Source organism: Ochotona curzoniae, unplaced genomic scaffold (genome assembly GCF_017591425.1).
Source record: "Ochotona curzoniae isolate NIBS_2020 unplaced genomic scaffold, NIBS_Ocur_1.0 contig_1, whole genome shotgun sequence".
NCBI classification, from domain to species: domain Eukaryota; kingdom Metazoa; phylum Chordata; class Mammalia; order Lagomorpha; family Ochotonidae; genus Ochotona; species Ochotona curzoniae.
The window spans coordinates 40,601,155-40,622,953 of NW_024464918.1; the positions used below are offsets into that span (position 1 = coordinate 40,601,155).

At 39.3% G+C, this 21,799-nt stretch overlaps 1 protein-coding gene across 5 annotated transcripts in view; it reads left to right on the forward strand.

Annotated features, from left to right (window-relative positions):
• Nucleotides 1–21,457, forward strand: part of CPEB4 (cytoplasmic polyadenylation element binding protein 4) — a 55,883-nt gene extending 34,426 nt beyond the window's left edge. For 3 of the 5 annotated variants that reach the window (XM_040972413.1, XM_040972394.1, XM_040972421.1), the window contains 6 exons: nt 9,272–9,445; nt 13,834–13,923; nt 14,289–14,407; nt 15,736–15,850; nt 17,625–17,806; nt 20,024–21,457. In XM_040972413.1, coding sequence (XP_040828347.1) covers nt 9,272–9,445; nt 13,834–13,923; nt 14,289–14,407; nt 15,736–15,850; nt 17,625–17,806; nt 20,024–20,251 — 908 coding nt within the window. In that variant the 3' untranslated portion in view covers nt 20,252–21,457. Of the gene's footprint in view, nt 1–7,607; nt 7,632–9,271; nt 9,446–13,833; nt 13,924–14,288; nt 14,408–15,735; nt 15,851–17,624; nt 17,807–20,023 lie in introns of all 5 variants that reach the window. The other 2 variants (XM_040972385.1, XM_040972403.1) reach the window with 1 other exon arrangement.
• Nucleotides 21,458–21,799: the final 342 nt, after the last annotated feature.

Below are 21,799 nucleotides of genomic sequence, written 5' to 3' on the forward strand. Positions count from 1 at the left end.
ATGCCAAAGATTTATAAGACGAAGATACAAGACAAGGATTCTATTTGTAAAAATTGTTTACAGTTGAACCTACTTTTTTCTTTATGTAAAGGAAAATATGAAATTATTCGCTTTGAGTCCTTCATGTGTTAACCCATGTAGCCCCTTGTCAAAACTGAACATAAAGACCTAATACTTTGTGTGTCCTGAAAGTCATTGTTTAAAGTCTGAAAGGAACTGTAAGGAGCTCCTTTTCCATTTCTAAGAGGAAATGTGAATGAAGTTCACCAAATATTGGTTGATAATTGTACTAAGAATACTATAGTTCACATTCTAAGAAATATTTTACTATATTTCTGTGTCTCTGTGTCATAAGTTGTAGACATGTTTTTTTCCCCTGAGGGTCAGTCTTAGGGAAATTCTTGGGTACTGAATGTGTAAAAAAAAAAGAAAACCAGACTTTCTTCCTAGCTGCTTTTTGTATTAACTAGGGCTGCCATAACTGGCACCACAACCTGTGCAGCTTGAAAGAGGAATTTATTTTCTCACAGTTCTAGAATCTGGAAGGCAGATCAGGTTGTTCTTGGGTTGATTTCCTTTAGTCTTCCCTCTGGGCATGTCTGTGTCCTGGGGACTAGTCCCTGGGGATTGTTGTGTACCTGGTGGCTGCAGCTAGCCTTCCACTGCAGGCACCTTCTGAGGAAATCAAGTTGGAACTTCACCCTAGAAATGAAGGGGAGTCAAACTCAACCCACAACAGATGTCTTTTATTAGTGCATTTCATGTAATGGGACTGTGGTTAGAAGACCCATTTTATGGTTAGGAAAAAGTAAGCCCGATGCTTACGCTTCTTTGGCTAAGTCAGAAGGAGTACTAGATAGCAACTCGATTTACCTCAGTTTGTTCTGGGGTGTATAATATAAAGAGCGTGAACTAGACATGGATTGAAATATTAATTTTTCTTTAAAAAGTTAACATGTGAGGAGTGTTCAGCAGTTATGTAAAAGTTATGCAGGTTATAAGAAAAACTATGCATAGCTTTCAGATTTTATGCAACCAAATAAGCTTATTTTAAATTTCATTTTACCATAGATTAAAAAAAAATAATCTTATACAACTGCTACCAACTCTGTGTAGAAGTGCTTGTGTACTGTACTTTTGTTTTCAACTTTTTATTCCATTGCCTCAACCCTTCGAATTAACTGCTACAAAATGACATGTTCAGCAGGGGAAAATTATAGAACTATAATAACAAATTATGTTGATTTTAACAGACTCTTGTGCATATTTCCTTTCCTCTGAGAGTATCTGTTTACTTAGAAACTAAATATTTGCTTATCCTAAAGGGGCTTAGTAAGAGATCGTTAAAAGGTTAGAGTAAGAACAACCTCTGTTATAGTTCTTTGGAGTAAAAGGGGGAAGATTGGTTGGTTGAGGAGCAGGGCAGATGTCTGTCAGAAAGAAAGATGTAATTTATCCAAGAGTAATGTACATTGTAGTCATCTACTGCAAGTGTACAGAAAATGTTTCTAGTTGCTAAGGTAGGAAGCATGTTGAAGAATCCCTTCATGAAAGAGAAAACGGAAGAATTTATTGCATGTAATATGAATCTCTAAGGCACTCTACAATTGTTAATCTTGGAGTAATAGTGTAAAGCTGGGAAATTGTTGAAGGTCACACTGAAAATATAAACATATGAATTTATTCTTGAGAAAGAAAGGAAGTTATTTATTACTATGACATGCGTCTGACCATTACACATCAGCTTTGTGTGTTTTGTTATTTTTCTTTGTTCCCTGTTTTATAAATAAGGTAACTAAGTGTTAGAGATTGCAGAAACTATGGTTACATTTTTAAATCTTCTGTAAGAGAACACTTTACTAAATTAGTTACATGTCTCTCCTGCCTGAGGAATGTTCTCTGACTGTTGTCCCAGTAAGCCAATATAAGCACAAGATAGCGTGACATAGGAAATTCTAAACATGAGGCGTGCGTGTAAATCATTTTGCATAGTCAGCCTTTTAAACTAGGTATTGGTTTATAAAGTAATTGCAGTTAATTCTTCATCTTCATTGAATTGTATTGTGTGACCCTTTTAATGTTTGTGCCTTTTTGTTGTTCTATCTATATTTCTATCTAGTGTTGAGGCTTTGATTTGTGTCTTTTTAACTGATTCAGCAATTTGGATAATCCCTCTGTTTTAGACTCAGTGGAAACATCAGTTACTAAACAATATCTTTTCATATGAGCCACCCTTGTTTTTCCCACAGTTACTGTGCGTTTTGTCACTGTGAGGCAGGGATTAATGCCAGGTGAAGAGCTGTGGGCGGCAGTGCCAGGGCAGTCAGAACCGCATCAAGTCAGATGGGCAAAGATGCTTTCCTCTTGTGTTTCCTCTCTACCAAGAAGAGCATAATGGTCCATTGGAATACCAGTGCAGCACGTCAAGTGAGAGTAAATCTAAATGGTTCACAAGGGAAAGAAGAGTGGAAGTCGTGTTCCTCACACCCCGTTGGCTCAGTTTCTGGTTCCTACGGACTCATGGTTGTTTTTAGAAAAGGGATTCGTGCATGCTTTTACGTGTTAATACCCATTTTCTCCTTCTTAGCTGTGTATAGTGAGGCCTATGCCACGCGCAGGCTAGACATGCATACAGGCTGATCTTGGAGAGCTGCTGGCAGCAGGGGCGAGTGTGCCTCTTCGCCAGTGATTGCCTACTAACTAGTTCTTTTAATATCTTTATTCTTATTTTTAACTTATATAAACCCAGTAGATTTCATGTTCTTCATGATGCATAGTTAGAAGATGGACATTCTGTCCTCACCCCCTCTTGTCTTCCTGTCTCCTCCCTTGATTATTTTTCCCCAGATTGTTACAATAGGATATTCATTTAACTCACAGTAGCAAGCTTAACTTAGTGATATTTAAAGATATCATGACATAGCTAGGCAGAGAAGTAGAAGAGAAATTACATGTAATTGAAGTAAACTAACAGAAAAATGAAAATCCTACAATTGCTCACAAGTATAGACTTGCTGTGTACAACAGCTAATTCCCAGGAAGCCAATGTCACTCACAGAGATAACATAGCTATAGGGAGAATACCTGTTTGAGCTTTTGACACTGGCTTATTTACTAAGCAGAGCAGTTCCCAGCTAGGTCCATCTTGCTGCAGAGACTGAGATTTCATTCTAGTTTATGGCTGGACAGTATTCCATCAGTGTGTGTGTACCACGTTTCCTTTATCCAGGCATCAATTGATGGGCATTTGAGTTGGTTCCATATCTTAGCTATTGTGCATTGTGTTGCTGTAAACATGGGGTTAAATATTTCTTCCTTTAAACATTTTTTTTAAAGATTTATTTATTTTTATTGGAAAGGCAGATATACAGAGAGGAGGATCTTCTGTCCGATGGTTCACTCCTCAAGCAGCTGCAACGGGTGGAGTTGAGCCAATTCGAAGCCAGGAGCCAGGAGCCTCTTCTGGGTCTCCCTTGTGGGTGCAGGGTTCCAAGGCTTTGGGCCGTCCTCAGCTGCTTTCCCAGGCCACAAGCAGGGAGCTGGATGGGAAGCAAGGCTGCCAGGATTAGAACCAACACCCATATAAGATCCTGGCACGTTCATGGCCAGAACTTAAGCTACTAGACTACGCTATTGTGCCAGACCCTAAAAAAAATTTTAAGATGTATTTATTTTTATTGGAAAGGCAGATTTAGAGGAGAGACATAGTGGAAGATCTTCCGTTTACTGGCTCATTCCCCAAGTGGCTGCAAGGCCAGAGCTGAACCGATCTGAAGCCATGAGCCAGGAGCTTCCTCTGGTCTCCCACGCGAGTGCAGGGTCCCAAGGCTTTGGGCTGACGTTGAATGCTTTCCCAGGCTGCAGGCAGGGAGCTGGATGGGAAGAGAAGCAGCTGGGGCACAGACTGGCGCTCAGATAGGATCCCAGCAGATGCAGAAAGAGTATATAGCCACCAAGCTATTGCACCAGGCCCCTAAATATTTCTTCTAATGAGTAATTCTTTTTGACTATTGAAAATATTACAGTAAACAAGGAAATAATATTTTTGAGAGATAAATAATATTTCATTTTTATAATGAAATATATGTAGACGTTCAGGGGAGCACTAAAAAGCTTTAAGTACTTTCTTTGCCAGTATAGTTCCATAGAGTAATGGAATATTTGACTAGAGAAAATGTGTTGAAGAAGGTAGGACTAATAACAAGGAAAATATTTTGAGCAATCCTGTAAAGATGTTTTGAAAATAAAATATTTATTAATAGATCTAATAACATGTATTCAGAAGTTATAAAAACTTATGGCCATAATATTTCAAGCCCATTTTAATGTTTGTAAATCTCATTGTCCTGATTTATAAAACTATAGAGTACTTTATATAGCAAACCTAAGAAACAATAATAAAAGGTGATAAACGTACATGAATAATACTCATCTGACAGGGCTTGGGAGCGTTTTATTCAATGGTAACAGTGTATGTTTTAAAACCTCCTAACAGCATGCTCTTTGGTAATTAAAGCACAATTCTTAGTATAATTTATTTAGCTGACCTAGCTGGAACGTGTCTAAAACAGATTTATTTAAACATAATTAAAGCCATTTAATTACTTCCTTGAATGCTTAAGAAACATCCAATAACAAGCAATAGTTGGAAGTCATGAGGTTGAAAATCTGACATTTCTTCTCAGAAAGGGGATGCAGATCTGTGCTTCATCACAGTGTTGCTTCCCGTGTGATTTGAAGTGAGCAGAAGGTGTTTTATCACAGCCTCTGTGCATTGTAAATTGGCACCATTTAGCATTCTTTTAATGTTTGGGTTCTGATTACATTAATCACCAGAGGGAAATTGGTTAAATTATAATTGGTTTACTTTTCTGTATATGTCACACATCAAAATTTATACCAAAAATAATCAGGGGAGTGGTACAGTTGGTTAAATCACCTCGTGGCATCAGAATGTCATGTCCATTCCATTCAAGTCCCAGTTGCTCTACTTCCCGATCAGCTCCATCCCGGGGTGCCTGGGAAAGCAGTGATCCCGGCACCCCTGCGGCTCTTGTGGGAGACCAAGGTAGATGCTTTAGCTCCTGGCTTCAGCCTAGTCTAAACCTGGCTAGTTGTGGCCATTCGGGGAGTGAACCAACAGATGGAATATCTTGCTCTCTAGCCTCTCTGTCTGTTTCTGTCATTGTGCCTTTCAAATAAATAAGACCATAAAAAACAATAAAGGGCTGGCACTGTGGCATAGCACGGTAAGCTGTTAACTGCAACCTGGGCATCACATACAGGTGCTTAATCACATCCCGGTGATTGGCTTCCAATTGGGCTCCTTCCAGCGCACCTGGGAAAACAGGGAGTGATGACCCAAGTGTGTGGGCTCTTGCACCTGCATGGGCACCTGGTGAAGCTCCGGGCTTTGGCTTAACCAGCCTAGCCCTTGCGGTCATTTGGAGGGTAAACCAGTGGATGGAGAATTTTGGTATCTCTCCTTATCTCTTTGTAACTCATCCTTTCAAATAAAATGTTTAAAAAATGTAATGTATGAATTATGACATAAGTGAAAATAAAAAATTTACAAATGTTAAGTTTTCATCTTGCATGTTCCAGGATGTCAATTTAATATTACTTTATATTGATTTTTATATTTGAACAGTTTTTATAGTTGTAAACATTGTATAATAAAGCTTTTTCCCACATAGTTTTCAAAATTTAACTATAAATCTTTTAAATTAACCAGCATTATTTTCTAGCTTATAACCAATATTTGAAAGTACACATTTGAAGATTTGAGGTTTTGGGTTTTAGTTTTTTCACCCAGAGCTTTCACTGTCCCCGAAAACACGTTTGTTTTTGAAGTGATGAATGCTGCTGCAGCTTTCATGTTAGTTTTCTAACTTTTAAACTGTTTTTAAATTTTTTTTTTTAAATTCAGGCATCATCAATCAACTTTAAGAATGATAGAATGAGAATATTCAAATTGAAAGTTTCTTTAAACTGTCTTATCCTTGAAGCAATTGTGTGGGTAGATTCTTCTTAAATAAACATTTGCTTCTTTGATATCATTTCTCTTTCTAAGCTCTGTTTGACTATCAGAAAGTATACTTTTACGTAAAAGTTTTTCAGACTGCTTGAGGAAGGTTTTTATATTATTTCAATCTATTTTCTCAGGCACCTGGTTGAAAAACCTAGTAATGGGTGAAATATATTTTATTTAAAAAGTTAGATTTTGGAAAATATTCCCATGATAATTCTGAGTTATACTTAATTAGTCTTTTTCTAGAAGCCTAATAATAAAAACACTAACCAGTTTTGTATAGTAATTTCTTTGCTTTTTTTTTTCTTTTAATATATATTTGAAAGACAGAATGACACAGAGAGAGGGAGAGCCAGAGAGCGCTTGCGTCTGCTGGTTCGCTCCCCAAGTGTTGGCCGTGCCTGGGCTGAGCCTAGAAAGCTGGATCCCATGTGGAGCAGCTGCATGGCAGGCTGTGGGTTAATTTAACCAATAAGCCACAATGCTGACCCTTTCTAAATTATAAACTAATTCCTGCTTCCTGACTTATCCCAAGCCTAGTCCCTGTATGTTCCATATACTTCTCTTGTCTTTAAGCAGTGTGACATCTCTGCCGATAGCACTGCCACAAGTTGATCTCCTTGGGCTTTTCCTGTGAGGTCCAATTCATGTCACCCCACTCTTTGAACACAAGAGTTGCTCTTCTTCCCTTTGTCCCTGCTGCTCCTCCCACATCGGCAGTGTAGCAGTGGCCCTGGTCCATCATCACTGTGTGTTTGCTTCTCTGGCCCGCTGCCATTTCATCTCACGGATTCATTGAAGTTGCAGTCACGTGTAATTTGCCCAGAATGCTTAGCAAGATCAGGCATTCAAGAAATGTTTGTTGAGTGGAATTAACCATTTGATCAGACTGATTTTAAAAGTGCTAATTTGTTTCAGGGAATACTTTTTTAAAGTTGTCTGATTTAAAGTTTATATTATTGTTTCTTGAGTATTTAGGTGTATTTTCTGAAATAATAATTACTTTTTCTTTTCCCTGTGGTTACAAGGCAATGAAATGCCAAACTTTTTTACTTGTTGGTATTTGAAACTTAATAGAAGATTTGATTGGAGAAAAAACCTTATGGTTAAAAAGTTTATAAGATGCCTAAATGTTTCATTTTTTTTATTAAAGATTAACTGAGAAATACTAGAATTGATGTTTATTCAGTAGTGGTGAAAATGTCATAAATTAAATATTGCCATAGCTACTAAATTGCTAGAAAGTAGAGAATTGTGAGAAGATCCGATCAGCATAGCAGTAATTTGCTTAAATCATGTTACATAACTGCCTTAGTTTCCTAACAATTTGCACATTTGGCAACAATCAAACAAAAGGCTTTGCTTAAAGAAAGACTGAATGAAGCTTTCTAGTGTCTTTGAAGAATGTTAAAGCTGCATTAAATTGACCTGTGACCATGCAATTCCTGTTTTCAAAACCAGGAAATATAGTCAAAATTTTTTTGAAAACTTTCAAAAGTTAGTAGATGAGCTCACAGTTGATTCTTTTGACGATGTTTGAAAGGTTGTTGTGTTTTTTTTTCTATCTGACATGCAGCAAGGACATATGGGCGAAGGCGAGGTAACACCATTGTTTCTCATTTTTGAATGTATCAGTTGTATTTGGAGAGGACCTGGAGTTGCTCAGTTTCTAACCATTGTTGGGAAGGTAGAGGGGAAGTGAAACATCGTTTTGAATTCTTACATTGAACTGATTTGAAGGAGATAATAGCTCTGGACAAATTACCCAGAATGGTGGGGTTAGGATTTGAATTAAAATATTATATGAGAAGCATAATTTATTTATAGCTGATAAATTGTTTTCTTTTTCTTTCTTGAAAGGATTTTCTTGGGAAAATTAAGAATCTTTAAAAGGGAACAATAAAGTCAGATTAGTCTCCAAATAGCTACCTTGGATGTTCATTTATACTTACATCTGCTTTTTATAGACTAAGCATAATACATTGTACTTGAAATGTAAATTAAACAAATGACCATCTTGTAAATTTCAGCATTGAGGAATAAAGCTTTAATGATTTAGGGAATTTAATTGTTTTCTAATGGTGCCTGTATAGACCTTGTCTTTGTGACTTGTAACAGCTTTGTCTTTTGAGGAAAAAAAAAAGATAGTTAAATAGCTTAGAATTAAAATATAAGCATTTACGAAGATCATTCAGGAAATAACTTAAAATTCTGTAATAATTTTTGTCTTCATTTGAGACATGGTGTTGTAGGATATATTTGTTATAGATATATTACTATTATTATTGGCATTTGCTAGTGAAAGTTGAGGACAAGTGAGTCCAGAGAGACATGAGAGTGGATTTTGGAAGAACACTTGAGGTGCATCTCCAGAGGACCCGTTAGCACATGCCTTCTGTGGTACCCAGATGTACATTTGCAGCCTGAAGGGGGATGAAGAAGTGCTTGAGAGATCCTGCAGTTCTTTGTACTACTCTTTTTGGTTTATGCTTTAAAAGTTCCTATTTTACTGCCAGGTAAATATGGGAAGACTATTATGTTACATGCATATGCATCTTCGGTCTTTCCACTTTTGTTTTCTGGACGGTATGGTTTTTTTAGACAGTAAATTCCATGACTAATTTTTAAAAAGGACAGTACTCAATAAACGGACAGCCACCCAGCTCGTAACTCTCTCCATCGCATTATCTGGGAGGCTGGATAAGGCTGGATAACAGCACTAAGTGGATTTTGGTTATATCCCATTAGTTACAGTAAACTAACCCGAGTAGTCATTTTAAACGTGGACATGTTCACTTTCAGCACTTTCTTCGGGATAACTGTGCAGGCTATAGTATTTGATCTTTTAAAGGCATTTAAATGATCCAGCACCTTATAGCTAAAATCAGTGCTTAACGTGTGTCTAGGCCATTGGCCCTGGGGCCCTGCCACAGCCACGCAGTGTGCTGCTAGCTGCTTCCCAAACAGCGCTCTCTCCTGCTGGCCTTGGATTTCACCTTGCTGAAGTCTCTGGATCCCAGTGGGATCACTGAGCAGCCCTCTGGTTAAACATATATTTTCTTTCTGACTCCATTAAGGTTTTAAGGTAATAGGGATTCAAGGGCCTATCCTGAATGATCCTGTTATTCAGTGAGAAAAATAGAAGTCATTTTATTCAGTCTGACATTTTCCTTGTTTCTTGTGCGTGATAATCAGTGGCAGGAAACTGCTGTTATATTTTTTCCTGGCTCTCTGTTACAGGTCAGTCTTCACTGTTTCCAATGGAAGATGGATTTTTGGATGATGGCCGTGGGGACCAACCTCTTCATGGTGGCCTGGGTTCACCTCACTGCTTCACTCACCAGAATGGGGAAAGAGTGGAGCGGTATTCTCGCAAGGTGTTTGTGGGTGGATTGCCACCTGACATTGATGAAGGTACGTTGATGAAGAAGTGCTTCTAGCAGGTGCCAAGAGGCAGTGGCACAGAGTGCAAAATCCAAAGAGTGCACCAGTCTTATCTGTCATGACTGCATTGTTCTCTTCCCTTAGCTCACAGAAGGAAGGGGATCAGGGCTTGGGGAAGCAGCTGAAGCCAGGGTCTGGACTACATGAAACAGAATAAAGCTCGCTGGGAAGACTGCCCGGATTCCTTTGTGGTGGGCACACATAGATGCTGACCGCCTTTCGGTCTAAGATAGCCTAGCCAAATTCAATGATGTATTTTCTGTTTCCTTCCCACTTTTTCGTAAGTGTTCCATGAATGTATAGTTAGCTGCTTGAGAATTTAAACTCTTACATTAAGCATGAACTTTTGAAAAATATAGACTATGCTTGTACTTGATTAGAATCGTGTCCTTCCAATTTTTGTTTTTTCATCCAGCAAATATCTACGTGTTTTCTAAATACCATGTACTATTCTTAGGCTTGTTTACCATATGAAACAAGATGAAAGTTCCTGCTCTCATACTGTTTTCATTCTGCTGTGTGAGGCTCATAAGAAAATGTTAAGTGTGTAAGAGAATACCAGATAGGAGGATGATGTTATGTAGAAATACAGAAAGTCTTACGTGACTGTGTGGTTAGGTTAAGGAAATGGTGTTTGAGCTAAAACCAGAATGTGGAGCCAACCATGCAAAGATGTGCAGGGACTAGTTGTCCAGAAACATGCTATTCACTTGTGGGTCTAAATGACTAGTAAAAAATCAAACTAATCTTACAGCAATCATACATTCATCTTCTGCTGCTTTGTTTCCTAATTTCCTTGGTCTGGTTTCTTGCATGGAAGTAGAAAATAAAGGAATTCATGTTATTGAGGATAGGACAGATTTCTCTAAATGTAAGGTATAATAATTTTTAACAGCTTCACATTAGAGTTGAGGCAAAGTTGGTTCTAGAATCCAAGAATGCAATAAGCGTAGTGTTGTTTTGGTTTTATTTTGGATTTTAGTTTACAATAAAATATCTGGTGGAAGCTGTGGTGAAATGCATAATTTGGATTAATCTCCTTTGTCTTCAAAGAGTGAAACTTGAAGGATACTGTGTTCTGCAAAATTATGAACTAAAAAATCATGGGGTTTATGGGGCAAACAGGGTTAGAAGCAGATCATTTAATGATTTTGTACCTGAGGTTAACAAAAAGAGAACCAGTACCTTGGAAAGTGAAGGCAAGTAGTTTGCATGCTTGGGGCTGCCTTAGGATTATTGAGGTGCAGTAAGCCAATCGAGCAGAAGTGCTGACTTGCAGGCATGTAGACAACACGGATGGAAATGGGCTTCTGAGCTCCCGAAGCAGCACACGCTGCCAGGGGCTGAGAGCCTTGCGAGGTTGGAGGTCCGTCTTTTGGCCTGGAGAGACTTGATTGCTATAATCATTTAAAATTTTCTTATTACAGAGATGGTTGTGCTGCCTGTGTGTTAGACACGCTGGAGGCTCTTTTTTTTTTCCCCTGATGATTATAATTCTGTTCTCACCATGCTAACTCACCTTAACTGTGAACCAGCGTAACTTCACGTTACATTGACAGCATGCCTCTGTTTGCCAGCCTCACATAAACCAGACTGCGTCATAAAAACAGGTTTAGTGGAAGTATAGACTACTATTTTCCAATCTAGGAGAGATGGCAGCAGTTCTTGAAGACGAGAATTTTAATATATTCTCTTTTTTGTTGCTCTGTCCCTCTGTGCTGTCTGGTCTACACATGCTTGCTTACTCTTCCTGAAAGTCTCAGAAATTTATTTTCCTATAATCTCATTAGTTGTTTCTCTCTCTCTTCCTCTCTCTATATGTACATATATATGTGTATATGTGTGTGTGTGTATCAGTTATATATGCATATCATAAAATATATTATTTTAATAATACAATATGATCAATCCATGCTTTCCTATCATTTTTTCCTGTATGTCTCTTCTTTCCTTCCTCTGTTTCCTTCCAGTGCCACAATATTTTTCTTCAGGAATGTGAGTTGGTGAGGGGGAAGAGGGTCCCACTTGCAGAGGTCTGTGTGTCTGAAGGTGGAAGGTGCCTGCTGAGAGGCCTTAGTAGCAGCAGTGTGCATGATGCTCAAGAAATGACAATAATCAGATCTAGGGTCAAAGGTGGAGGCTATCAAAGAAGCTGAAAGATTGATTACCTTGAACAAAGTAGTACGTGTGTTCCAGATTATGGAAGCTACTTTTCTTACATGAAAAGAGAAATTTGTAAATATGAAAAGAGGGAAGGCTAGGAGACTCCATGAGCAGGGGCAGGTGTTGTGGGGCAGGAACGTGAAGCTGCTGCTCGGAATGCCCATCCCATATCAGAGAACCTAGCACTGGATCCCACTTCCGCTTCTGATCCAGCATTTTTACGAATGTGCCTGGAAGGCAGCAGATGATGGCCTCAACTGCTTGGGTTCTGCTGCCCACCTGGGAGACCTGGATGGAGTTTCCTGGCTGCTGGCTTTAGCCTGGCCCAGCCTCCATTGCTGTGGTAGGCATTTGGTGAGCAAACCAGTCAATTAAGATCTCCTGCTGCCTTTCCCTCTGCCTTTCGAAAGAGGAAATAAATAAACATTAAAAAAGAAAAACCAGTGAGATAGGATAACTTGGAAATATCAGTATAAAGTCACTTTTGTAACCACAAGCACATTCAGAGATAGTTATGTGTTAGCTTTTCATATTTCAGCTAAAATACCTAAGAGAAACTTCTTAGAAAGGAAAAAGGTTTGGTTCGGGCATCTGAGGATAGAGGATGATAAATGGTGATTGAATGGGCAACCGAAACATCAGAAACAGCACACTCCTGTTGTCTGTGTTTTTCCTTCTAACATGATTTGACACATGCCAGCAGTCTGATTTAATCCAGTGACTCTGCTTTTGAGTGTCATAATTAGGTCAAGTCAGTCCATTAATGCATCAGCTATTAACATGAATTCATTAGTTGTTGCTGAAAGACTTCGGGGCTTAAGTTTTCTGTAAGAGTTTGGAAAGCTAAATATTGTTTAAACTATAACAAGTTAAAGATGTGCATTTATGTGTTAGTTTTGTTTATTGAGAAGACTTAGAAATGCAGGTAGCAATGATTAGATGGAGCACTTGAGTCTTGGTTTCTAAATATCCTTTGCCAGTACAAGGTACCGATATATCTTGGGGTTGGGGGTCCGGGGGAATGATTTGTGGGGCTTGAGCAAGAAAAGAACAAAATGAGGCTGGAGTGTCTTCTTGGGCCAGAAAGCATAAAAATGCTTAAGGATGATGGGGTTAAGTCAGAAGGGCAAAGGAGATTCCATTGATCAAATTGAGCACCAAATGAATAAAGAGAATGTTATTACAACTCATCAGTTAAAATAAGTTCATATTTATATAAATAAACAAAACAGAGGGAAAGCTCTTCCTTAACATATGATACTAATAAATATAGAAGAAATGATGAAAAAAAAAATCAGTGTTTAGCAGCCATCATTGTAGTTGATACAGGCAGGAATTTTCAGTGGTTGCTGAGGTTGATTGAGGGAAGAGGATTTTGGTAGTTGTTAACATCGTGCAACTACTAAACAAATACAAAGGAAAATATGATTTCCTTCTGATAGAGAACCAGGTAGATCCTTACCTGACGAGTTGTTCATGAGTAGCATGCCTAGTGGTTGTAGGCAGGACAACATTGCATCAACATTATGGTATTCCTGTTTGGAATGAATGGGAAAACAGTGCAGATCTCAATGGAGGACCATTATTGTCTTTAGTCAGTTTGAGCTATGACAACCCTAAGTGGATCACTTACAAACAAAAGAATATTCTCAATTCTGGAGGCTGCAATTCCAAAATCAAGGTGTAGCAGATTCATATCTGATGAGTCTTCTTTTATCACAGTAATCCCACATGGGCCTTTCTGTAAGGCACTAATTCCACTGATGAGGGCACCACTCCTGTGCCTTAATCACTCACTGACCCCATCTAGCCCACCTGCCCTTACGTAGAGGATGAGGCTTCAGCATGTGTCTGGGGGGAGGGAGTGAACAGTCGTGCTATTTCGGTGTTGATTTCCTGGTTGGGAATCGGAACTGTGTGAGGAAGGAACCTTGCTTTGAGCAGGTATTAACAGTTGGGTTTTGGAGTTCATGGGGAATCATGTGAAGAAGATGTCTAGATTTGCATATAGATACCAGTGGGAACAATAGGAGGAAGAGGGTGAATGCAAATGTGCCAAATATTAAGGAAGGGATGCAGAGTTTCTTTGTACTATTGTATAAAATAGAGTTAAGTCTTTTGAAAAAACTCTTTTCAGAAAATGATCGTAGACATCCTTAACCCTGGTTTTTGTTTGTGTTTGGTTTGTTCATCAGATGAGATAACAGCTAGTTTTCGTCGCTTTGGCCCCTTGATTGTGGATTGGCCTCACAAAGCAGAGAGCAAATCCTATTTTCCTCCTAAAGGTAATGCTCAGATTGTATATGTGCAGTTTGATTCAAGTTATATGTATAGTTTATCCTGTTGTCTCATGTTTACCAACCTTTCATAAATGTTTATCATCACTGTAAAATTTTTCAGAGCTTAACAATTTACAAATGTATCTTTAAAATTTCTGCCTAATGCACTGCTAATTCAGATTTGCTCTGTAACATATTTCACGATATGATCAAAATAGTATATGTTAATAGTATTCACACTGTTGGTATGAATGTTTTCTTTCTCCCCATTTTCTACTTTTCTTTTTCTTACCTTCTATATGCTTCCTTTCTTTGAAAAAATCATTTTCTTCTTCTTCTTTTTTTTCATTTTTCTTCCTCTTTCACTTCAGGCTATGCATTCCTGCTGTTTCAAGATGAAAGTTCTGTTCAGGCTCTCATCGATGCGTGCATTGAAGAAGATGGGAAACTCTACCTGTGCGTGTCCAGTCCCACTATCAAGGACAAGCCAGTAAGTCCAGTCTCACCTAAAATAGCTTCTTGTTTTTACCTCTACTCATATTCTTTTTTTGAAAAAACTCCAAGATATCTTGATTTTTATGTTGTACTTAAGTGACTTGTTTGTTTAACATTTTAAATCATTTTGTTAAACTCCTAATATTGACAATGTGTGTGCCTGCGTGTCATTTTCACACTGGATATTTTGTTAGTTGACATATTATTAAGTATTTGCTAACAGTATTAATACTGATAATAATAATTATTGACACTATTAATAATATCTGTAATGTTTTCTCCTTCCTCTCGTTGGTTGAGAGTGGTATTACCCAGCACTATAGCTTTTTTCATATGACGGTGTCTTAAAGTAAACTGAATTCTGTGTTAGGTATACTGCATGATATGTTTTGCTTGTTGGAAAACCTTTTCTTTATTATGAAAGTCTTTAAGAATAGAGTAACAACCAGCTGGTTCTAATTAATCTGGCAAATCAACAGTTTACTAACATTCAACACCTAGTGTGTGGGGAACGGTTCAAAATAGCATCATTCATGAGCACAGCTGAAGTGGCAGTTTGTGGAGCTTCCTTGGTTTGGGGGTTACCTAGATCAGGAATGTTGTTCTGAGAGTTCCGACGGCCTGGGCTCTTTCTGTTTGACTTGTTTAGATTCCTTGCCAATCCCTATAAATATATGAATTCCGAATCTCTGTACAAGACTTGTTAGAATGCATATTTAGGAATACCTAGCCATACCATAGCCTTTGATGTGGACATTGAAGAGTTAATAATTACAAGCAATTTTAAATCAGGCGCACAGTTTTTGATTATACTAATGGACACACTGAAGTGATTATCCTTAAAAACTTTTATTGCAAATATCACTGTTTCTGCTTTGAAATGTTTTGAGATGACATTGTCAGGATAGGAATAGGTTCCATTTCCTAGGCAAAACCGATTGGTGACACAATTCTAGTTTACTCACCTATGAATGCTGATCACCATCGTATACCTTGCTAAGTTTAGATTATGTAAGTATACTAAAGGACTATATAGCCTGGAAAAACGGCTAATCCACTTACACATAATTAGACACATGTTAAATGATTGGGTTTATCATAAATATTAAACTGAACTTAACATCTTGATTCCATTTACTCTATAAAGTGAAGGGCTGGTATACACTGTTTTTAATTCTTTTACAGCTTTCTGTGATAACATGGATTGATTATTGCTTTTAAAGATAAAATAGCTGCAATAAATTTAACTAATTAAAAAAATTTTTTTTCTGTTGTAAATAACCAGTATTGAGAATGACACACTTTGGTTTGCATTCGCCCTAGGTCCAGATTCGGCCGTGGAACCTCAGTGACAGCGACTTCGTGATGGATGGGTCACAGCCACTCGACCCACGGAAAACCATCTTTGTCGGTGGTGTTCCTCGACCCTTACGAGCTGGTATGATTCAATACATCAGAAAACTTTTTGATTTAATTTATTTCTTTTTAATGCAAACTCAGATATATAGAGAGAGGAGGAGAGACCGAGAGAAGGATGTTTGGTCCAATGATGCACTCCCCAAGTGACCGCAGCTGCACTGATCCGAAGCCAGGAGCCAAGAGTTTCTTCTGGATCCCACGTGGGTGTAGGGTCCCAAAGCCTTGGGCCATCCTCAACTGCTTTCCCAGGCCACAAGCAGGGAGCTGGATGGGAAGTGGGGTGCTGGGATTAGAACCAGCACCCGTATGGGATCCCGGTGTGTTCAAGGCGAGGACTTTAGCCACTAGGCCGTGGTGCCGGGGCCCTCTGTGCTTTAATGTAAATATATATATAGCTTTCTTTGAGTCAGTGTAGAAGAGTGAGCATTTTAGGTAAAAGTATCTAGGCTTGCATTTAAACGATTCTTTCCTGGTTAATAATTGACTGACCTAGAACAACTATTCTTCATTTCCTGTTAGAATTTTCTATCTTCTCATCTGTTAAATGGAGTGAAAAGTGTATGCACTTCCGTGCAGTGTTTGGATGGTTGAGGGAGAGGCCGACGCAGAGGACTTGGTGTCCGGCTCGCAGTGCTCAGCACAGCTGGAGAACAGCCTTCCGCAGCAGATCGTGTGTTGAGCTGTGCAGCGTTGGCTTGCTTCTGATGTCCTCACATGTTCGGAAACTCCTGCATGAGCTCGGAAATAGGATTCTCAGTCATGTATCACGTTTTTTAAGAGTGATACTTAAGAGATTCTGTTCCCAACTTCAAATAATTTGAGAGTAACAGTACAAATGAGATTAAAAAGAACATAATATGGGGCCCAGCGTGGTAGCCTAGTAGCTAAAGTCCTAGCCTTGACCATGCCGGGATCCCATACAGGCGCTGGTTCTAATCCCATCCAGCTCTCTGCTTGTGTCCTGGGAAAGCAGTCAAGGATGGCCCAAAGCCTTGGGACCCTGCACCTTAGTGGAAGACCTGGACGAAGCTCCTGGCTCCTGGCTTCAGATCAGCTCAGCTCTGGCCATTGTGGCCGCTTGGGGAGTGAATCATTGGATGGAAGTTCTTCCTCTCTGTCTCTCCTCCTCTCTGTATATCTGATTTTCCAATGGAAAACCAAAATAAATTTTTAAAAAGAAAACATAATATGAATGGATGAATGCGGTTTTAGAATGATGACCTTTGACGGAAAAGCATCATTTATTTATTAATTTTTATGTGAAAAGTGAAATGTGTGGCTTGATAGAGTAAGGAAAGGTTATGAGTGAAGACGGGCTAGCTAGCACAGGTTTGCATGGAGACAGGCTATCAAAGGCCACCGCCTACAAATGAGTTGTCTAAAGTTTATTACAGTAAGTAGTACATTGCTAACTGTAACATGGGGAAAAAGCCATTGTGAAGGGCAGCTGGAGCTGGGCGTTAAGTCCAGGGTTGTCACTGGACCAGCATGACCTTGAACGCAGTCGTCACGCACTCTCTGGGTTCGTTTCCTCAGGAAACAGCTGTTTACTTCATAGGATGATTTGTGAAAACCGAAAGGGAACATACTGTAAAACTCTCAACAGGATGCTGTTCATAGTGTAAACATTCGATGTTACCACGGTGGACAAGGAGCTGTTGTCAGAAATTAGGGTCTGATAGGAATGATCGTGATATGAGTTCCAAGCTCAGATGAGCTGCTTCTAATGAAATCGGCCTGCTAGACGAGTCTTCCTGATGTCAAGTAGCACTTTGGCTCATTTCTTTCCACAGTGGAGCTTGCGATGATCATGGACCGGCTGTATGGAGGCGTGTGCTATGCTGGCATCGACACCGACCCTGAGCTGAAATACCCCAAAGGGGCCGGGCGAGTTGCATTCTCTAACCAACAGAGCTACATAGCTGCTATCAGCGCCCGCTTCGTTCAGCTGCAGCACGGGGAGATAGATAAACGGGTAAGGCCTAGACTATGTTCCGAGAAGTCTTAGACACGGTCTTCTAGTTATGTGATTACGAAGATTTGAATGAGGCAGTTTTATACAGTGTTCAATTGATAGCTGACATTTCTGCCCATTTGGTCACATAGATACTGTATGGCACATCTGGGAATTTCCGGTCAGTTGCCTCTTTCAGTATTTTTTTTAGCCTAACCAGAAAATGTAATTGATTTGCTTGAGTGAACCTTCCTTAAACGGTTACCTCTGTCCATCCATTTACGTACTGAGTCAGTCGGTCATTGGGTCGCGGCTCCCCAGGTCCCCTGTACTGTGTTATGTCAGAGGTACGAACCTAAGTGTGCCTGAGATTTCCTGAGCTTTTTTTAATCCTGGGAAGATCATCGTGAGTATCTCGGCAAGCTCTAATTCTGCAAGCTCCGTGGCAACAGTGAAGGAACTCCCTTGCAGGACTGCTTCAGTTAGAAGTCTTTCATTGTAAAAAAAAAAATGAAGTAGCATAAATCATCTTTTCATTTGTAGTCTTACTTAGCACCTGAAATTAGGCCCTAACCACCATTTCCTTTGGTGCTTTTCATATTCCCCTTTGATGAGCTGACTCTGAGTCACAAGGTTGGGAGAACCCTCCGAGCTGCCTCTTCCCAGTGTGTCCTATTTGAAAGTCTGTGTTCAATGATGTGTCTGGTTTCTTTGTGTTAACAGATTTATTTCTTATCTTGGTGTTTCATGAATTAAACAAGTATTTTAGTGGCTGAATCAAGAAATCTTTGTCCTCATGAGTTTATTTCCTGGTAGACCTGGGCTTTCTGTTAGTAAGCTTTTGAGAACGACCTGCGGGCCAGTTGCAAAGCCGCGAACTGTTACTCATCTTTGAGGAGACAGAACTTACCGAGAGTGTGCACAGACTACATTACTAAACACACTGTTTTTTATTTTTTAGTTCAGTTGAGAATTTCTCATAGAAACATCTAGGTGGAGGAAGCACCGTGTTGATTTATATGTAGTGTAAACTCTGTGTTTCCTGGTGGGCTGGCGCTTTTCCTTAGTGCTGCCATTGCTATCCAGCACTCAGAAGCACGGTGCTAAAGCAAGCATCGCTGCTTGAGTTGTTGTGCTGTCCTCAGTCCCTGAGGTAGAAACTGTCAGGTTTACACTTGCTGTTCAGGTTCCAGTCGCGTGTTGTGCTTCAGGGATAACAAGTTTAATAATGACCATCCTGCAACACAATGTGAAGTGAAAAGGGCTAAGGAGACAAAATTAGTTGCAATATAAATACGATGCTTGCTTGTTTTTTTATTCCCACGAAAACATGTCTGTAATACAAGTTTCCGAGTCGTGCCACTCACTGGACATTCAGACTGAGTTTCTTCTACAGGGCCACCCTTTGATGGGTGCTCTTGCCACTCTGTAGACGTGGAGCCCCTCCAGGCCAGGAGTCACATGCTCCAGTTAGGGACATCCTTCCCGGGCCTCCATGGCACTTCTGTTCACGGCTCTCCTTTGTCAGGAATCCTTGTCAGAACTGGGTGGCGCCCAGTAATAGCCTGGTGTAAGGCAGTTCATCCGTGAGTTTCTCCAAAGCTAAAAATAACCAACTCTTTTCTAGCTGGTGAATTAATAGCCGGGTTATTTTTAATGCTTGAGAGGCTCAAATGACAAGCTGACTTATTGAACACTGGAAGAGGTCCAGTTTTATAAATTCACCACTGACTGCTGTTGGTCTCTAGTAAACCATTCTTTCTGACGGAGAACAACAGTCAGGTTTTGCATCTTGTTTTAGTAGAGTTCTAGATCTATCGATGGAAACCTAGGCCCAGGTCCCCCGGCTGCTCAGCATCCTCATCCTGCATCTTCACCCACCTGAGTATGGAAGTGCTGTCTGGGGACAGCTGTTAGTTGGTCAGAAATGGAGATCTAACTAAAGTGGTTTATGTCTATGAAAAATGTCCTGTGATTTTAATCACATGATTATCTCAACACTTCAAGCTTCACTTTATAATTTCTGATGAAGTATTTTTTTTCCTTTGAAAGGTGTTTTTTTAATAAACCAAAAATGTACAATGTAGATGGAAAAGCCTGAGTAAGCTTAAGATGTAGCATCTTCTCTATTGGACACGTGACACAAGTTAATTCAGTTGTATAGAAATGTACACCTATGCTAAAATGTGTCTGGTTCAGTGTCTGGAAAATGTAAACTCTGCTGTCTTTTGCTTGCAGGTGGAAGTTAAGCCATATGTCTTGGATGATCAGCTGTGTGATGAATGTCAGGGGGCCCGTTGTGGGGGAAAGTTTGCTCCATTTTTCTGTGCTAACGTTACCTGTCTGCAGTATTACTGTGAATATTGCTGGGCTGCTATTCATTCTCGTGCCGGCAGGGAATTCCACAAGCCCCTCGTGAAGGAAGGTGGTGACCGCCCTCGGCACATTTCATTCCGCTGGAACTAAAGGATACCTAACTACAGTGCTCATTTTCAGGCCTCAGACTAAGTGCACTCTTCTGTTAATTTTGACCCCTCCCTCACCTTCTCCACGCGGCATGTCCTTTTGTAGCAGACTGTAACTTAACAATAGTAGAGCGAGAAGAATGACCTATCCTAGAGGTGTTTTGTAGATCCTTGTGTCACTGCAACAACGTGTGTGAACTCCTTTTTCATATCGGCATCGGTTGCACGGAATGTTAGCCTCTTGTTCTGCTGGAGACCAAGAGGACCCGGATTTCCTGCAACATTTTCTTAGAGGAGAGAGAGAATTATTAAAAGAGAAATTAAACAATAGAGTATTTTGGGTTTTTAATTAAATTATTGTTAATAATATAACGTATAAGAATACTTTTATTGAGACAACCATGCAACAGTAACACTACTGGCCTGTCCTGACACAGCTTTCCCCAGGGAAGTGCTCTCGCGTTTTCCTTTCCTTTCTTTCATCCTCTTTTTGGTTTCTTCTTTCCATCCCGTTTTTGGTTCTTTTTAACAGCAGTGGAGGAAGTTAACATTTATTAACAGGAAAGAGCATGTTAAAGCAAACAAAAGCATGAGCAAGATTGAGCAGCATTATAATTAATTTAAAGGGTTTTGAGGCTAAATGTAATTTTATTAAATCTCAGAGTTACTACGACATCAGAAAAAAAAATAGTGAAGTAGGCAGAGCTGTGTTTATTTTCTTTCTTAAAAGTTTAAAAATTCAGTATGTTCAATTGGACAGATTTACTACGGAGGGGAGTGCGCTTATTTATTTAACTTATCTTGTCACAGCCCCAGAAAACCTACCAAAGCTAGAGTTAATGACAACTGGTGGGAAAACTAGCATTTCCTCTCCCGAAGAACAAATGTATAAATTTTATTTTTGGATGGTATATATAAACTCTATATCCTAATTTACTAACAGTCATCAGGTGTCAGCCTTTGCTCTCCATTTTGACATGAAAAAGAGAAAAAGCAACAACAGCAGATCTAGATACCTCAAGGACATCACGTGCTACAGTACACCTGTCGCCAAAACCAGAAAACAGAAACAATATACAAATTGGCTGTTAATTGGCTTACTTTTAAAGTTGTTGTTTTGGATATGCTGTAATTTAGTTGTAACATAGAGAAAAAAATGAAAAAAAAAAAAAGAGTAGTTGCAAAGTGTTCTGCACTGTTGAACTAAGTAACTGTGTAAATCTGTGCAAAGGTACGTATGTTTATCTTACTCTTCCTATACAATAAAATAACATTACAGTTTCAGAACTTAGCATGGGACATAGTCAGTGTTTGAAGTGCCAACTTCATCAAGTAATGCATGCTTTATTATAAATAAACTTCTAGCTTTGAAAGACGTTCTTATGTGTTGAACAGTGTGCTTCAGGGGGTAAATTTAAAATAGTCTCTTGAAGCCCTAGTCATGGAGGTAACTTTTATTTTAATTGACATTCTCTTATTAAATGCCCTATCCACCATCAAAAGGATTATTACCAGTGTGCAAAACATTGAAAACGAAAAATCGGATGGC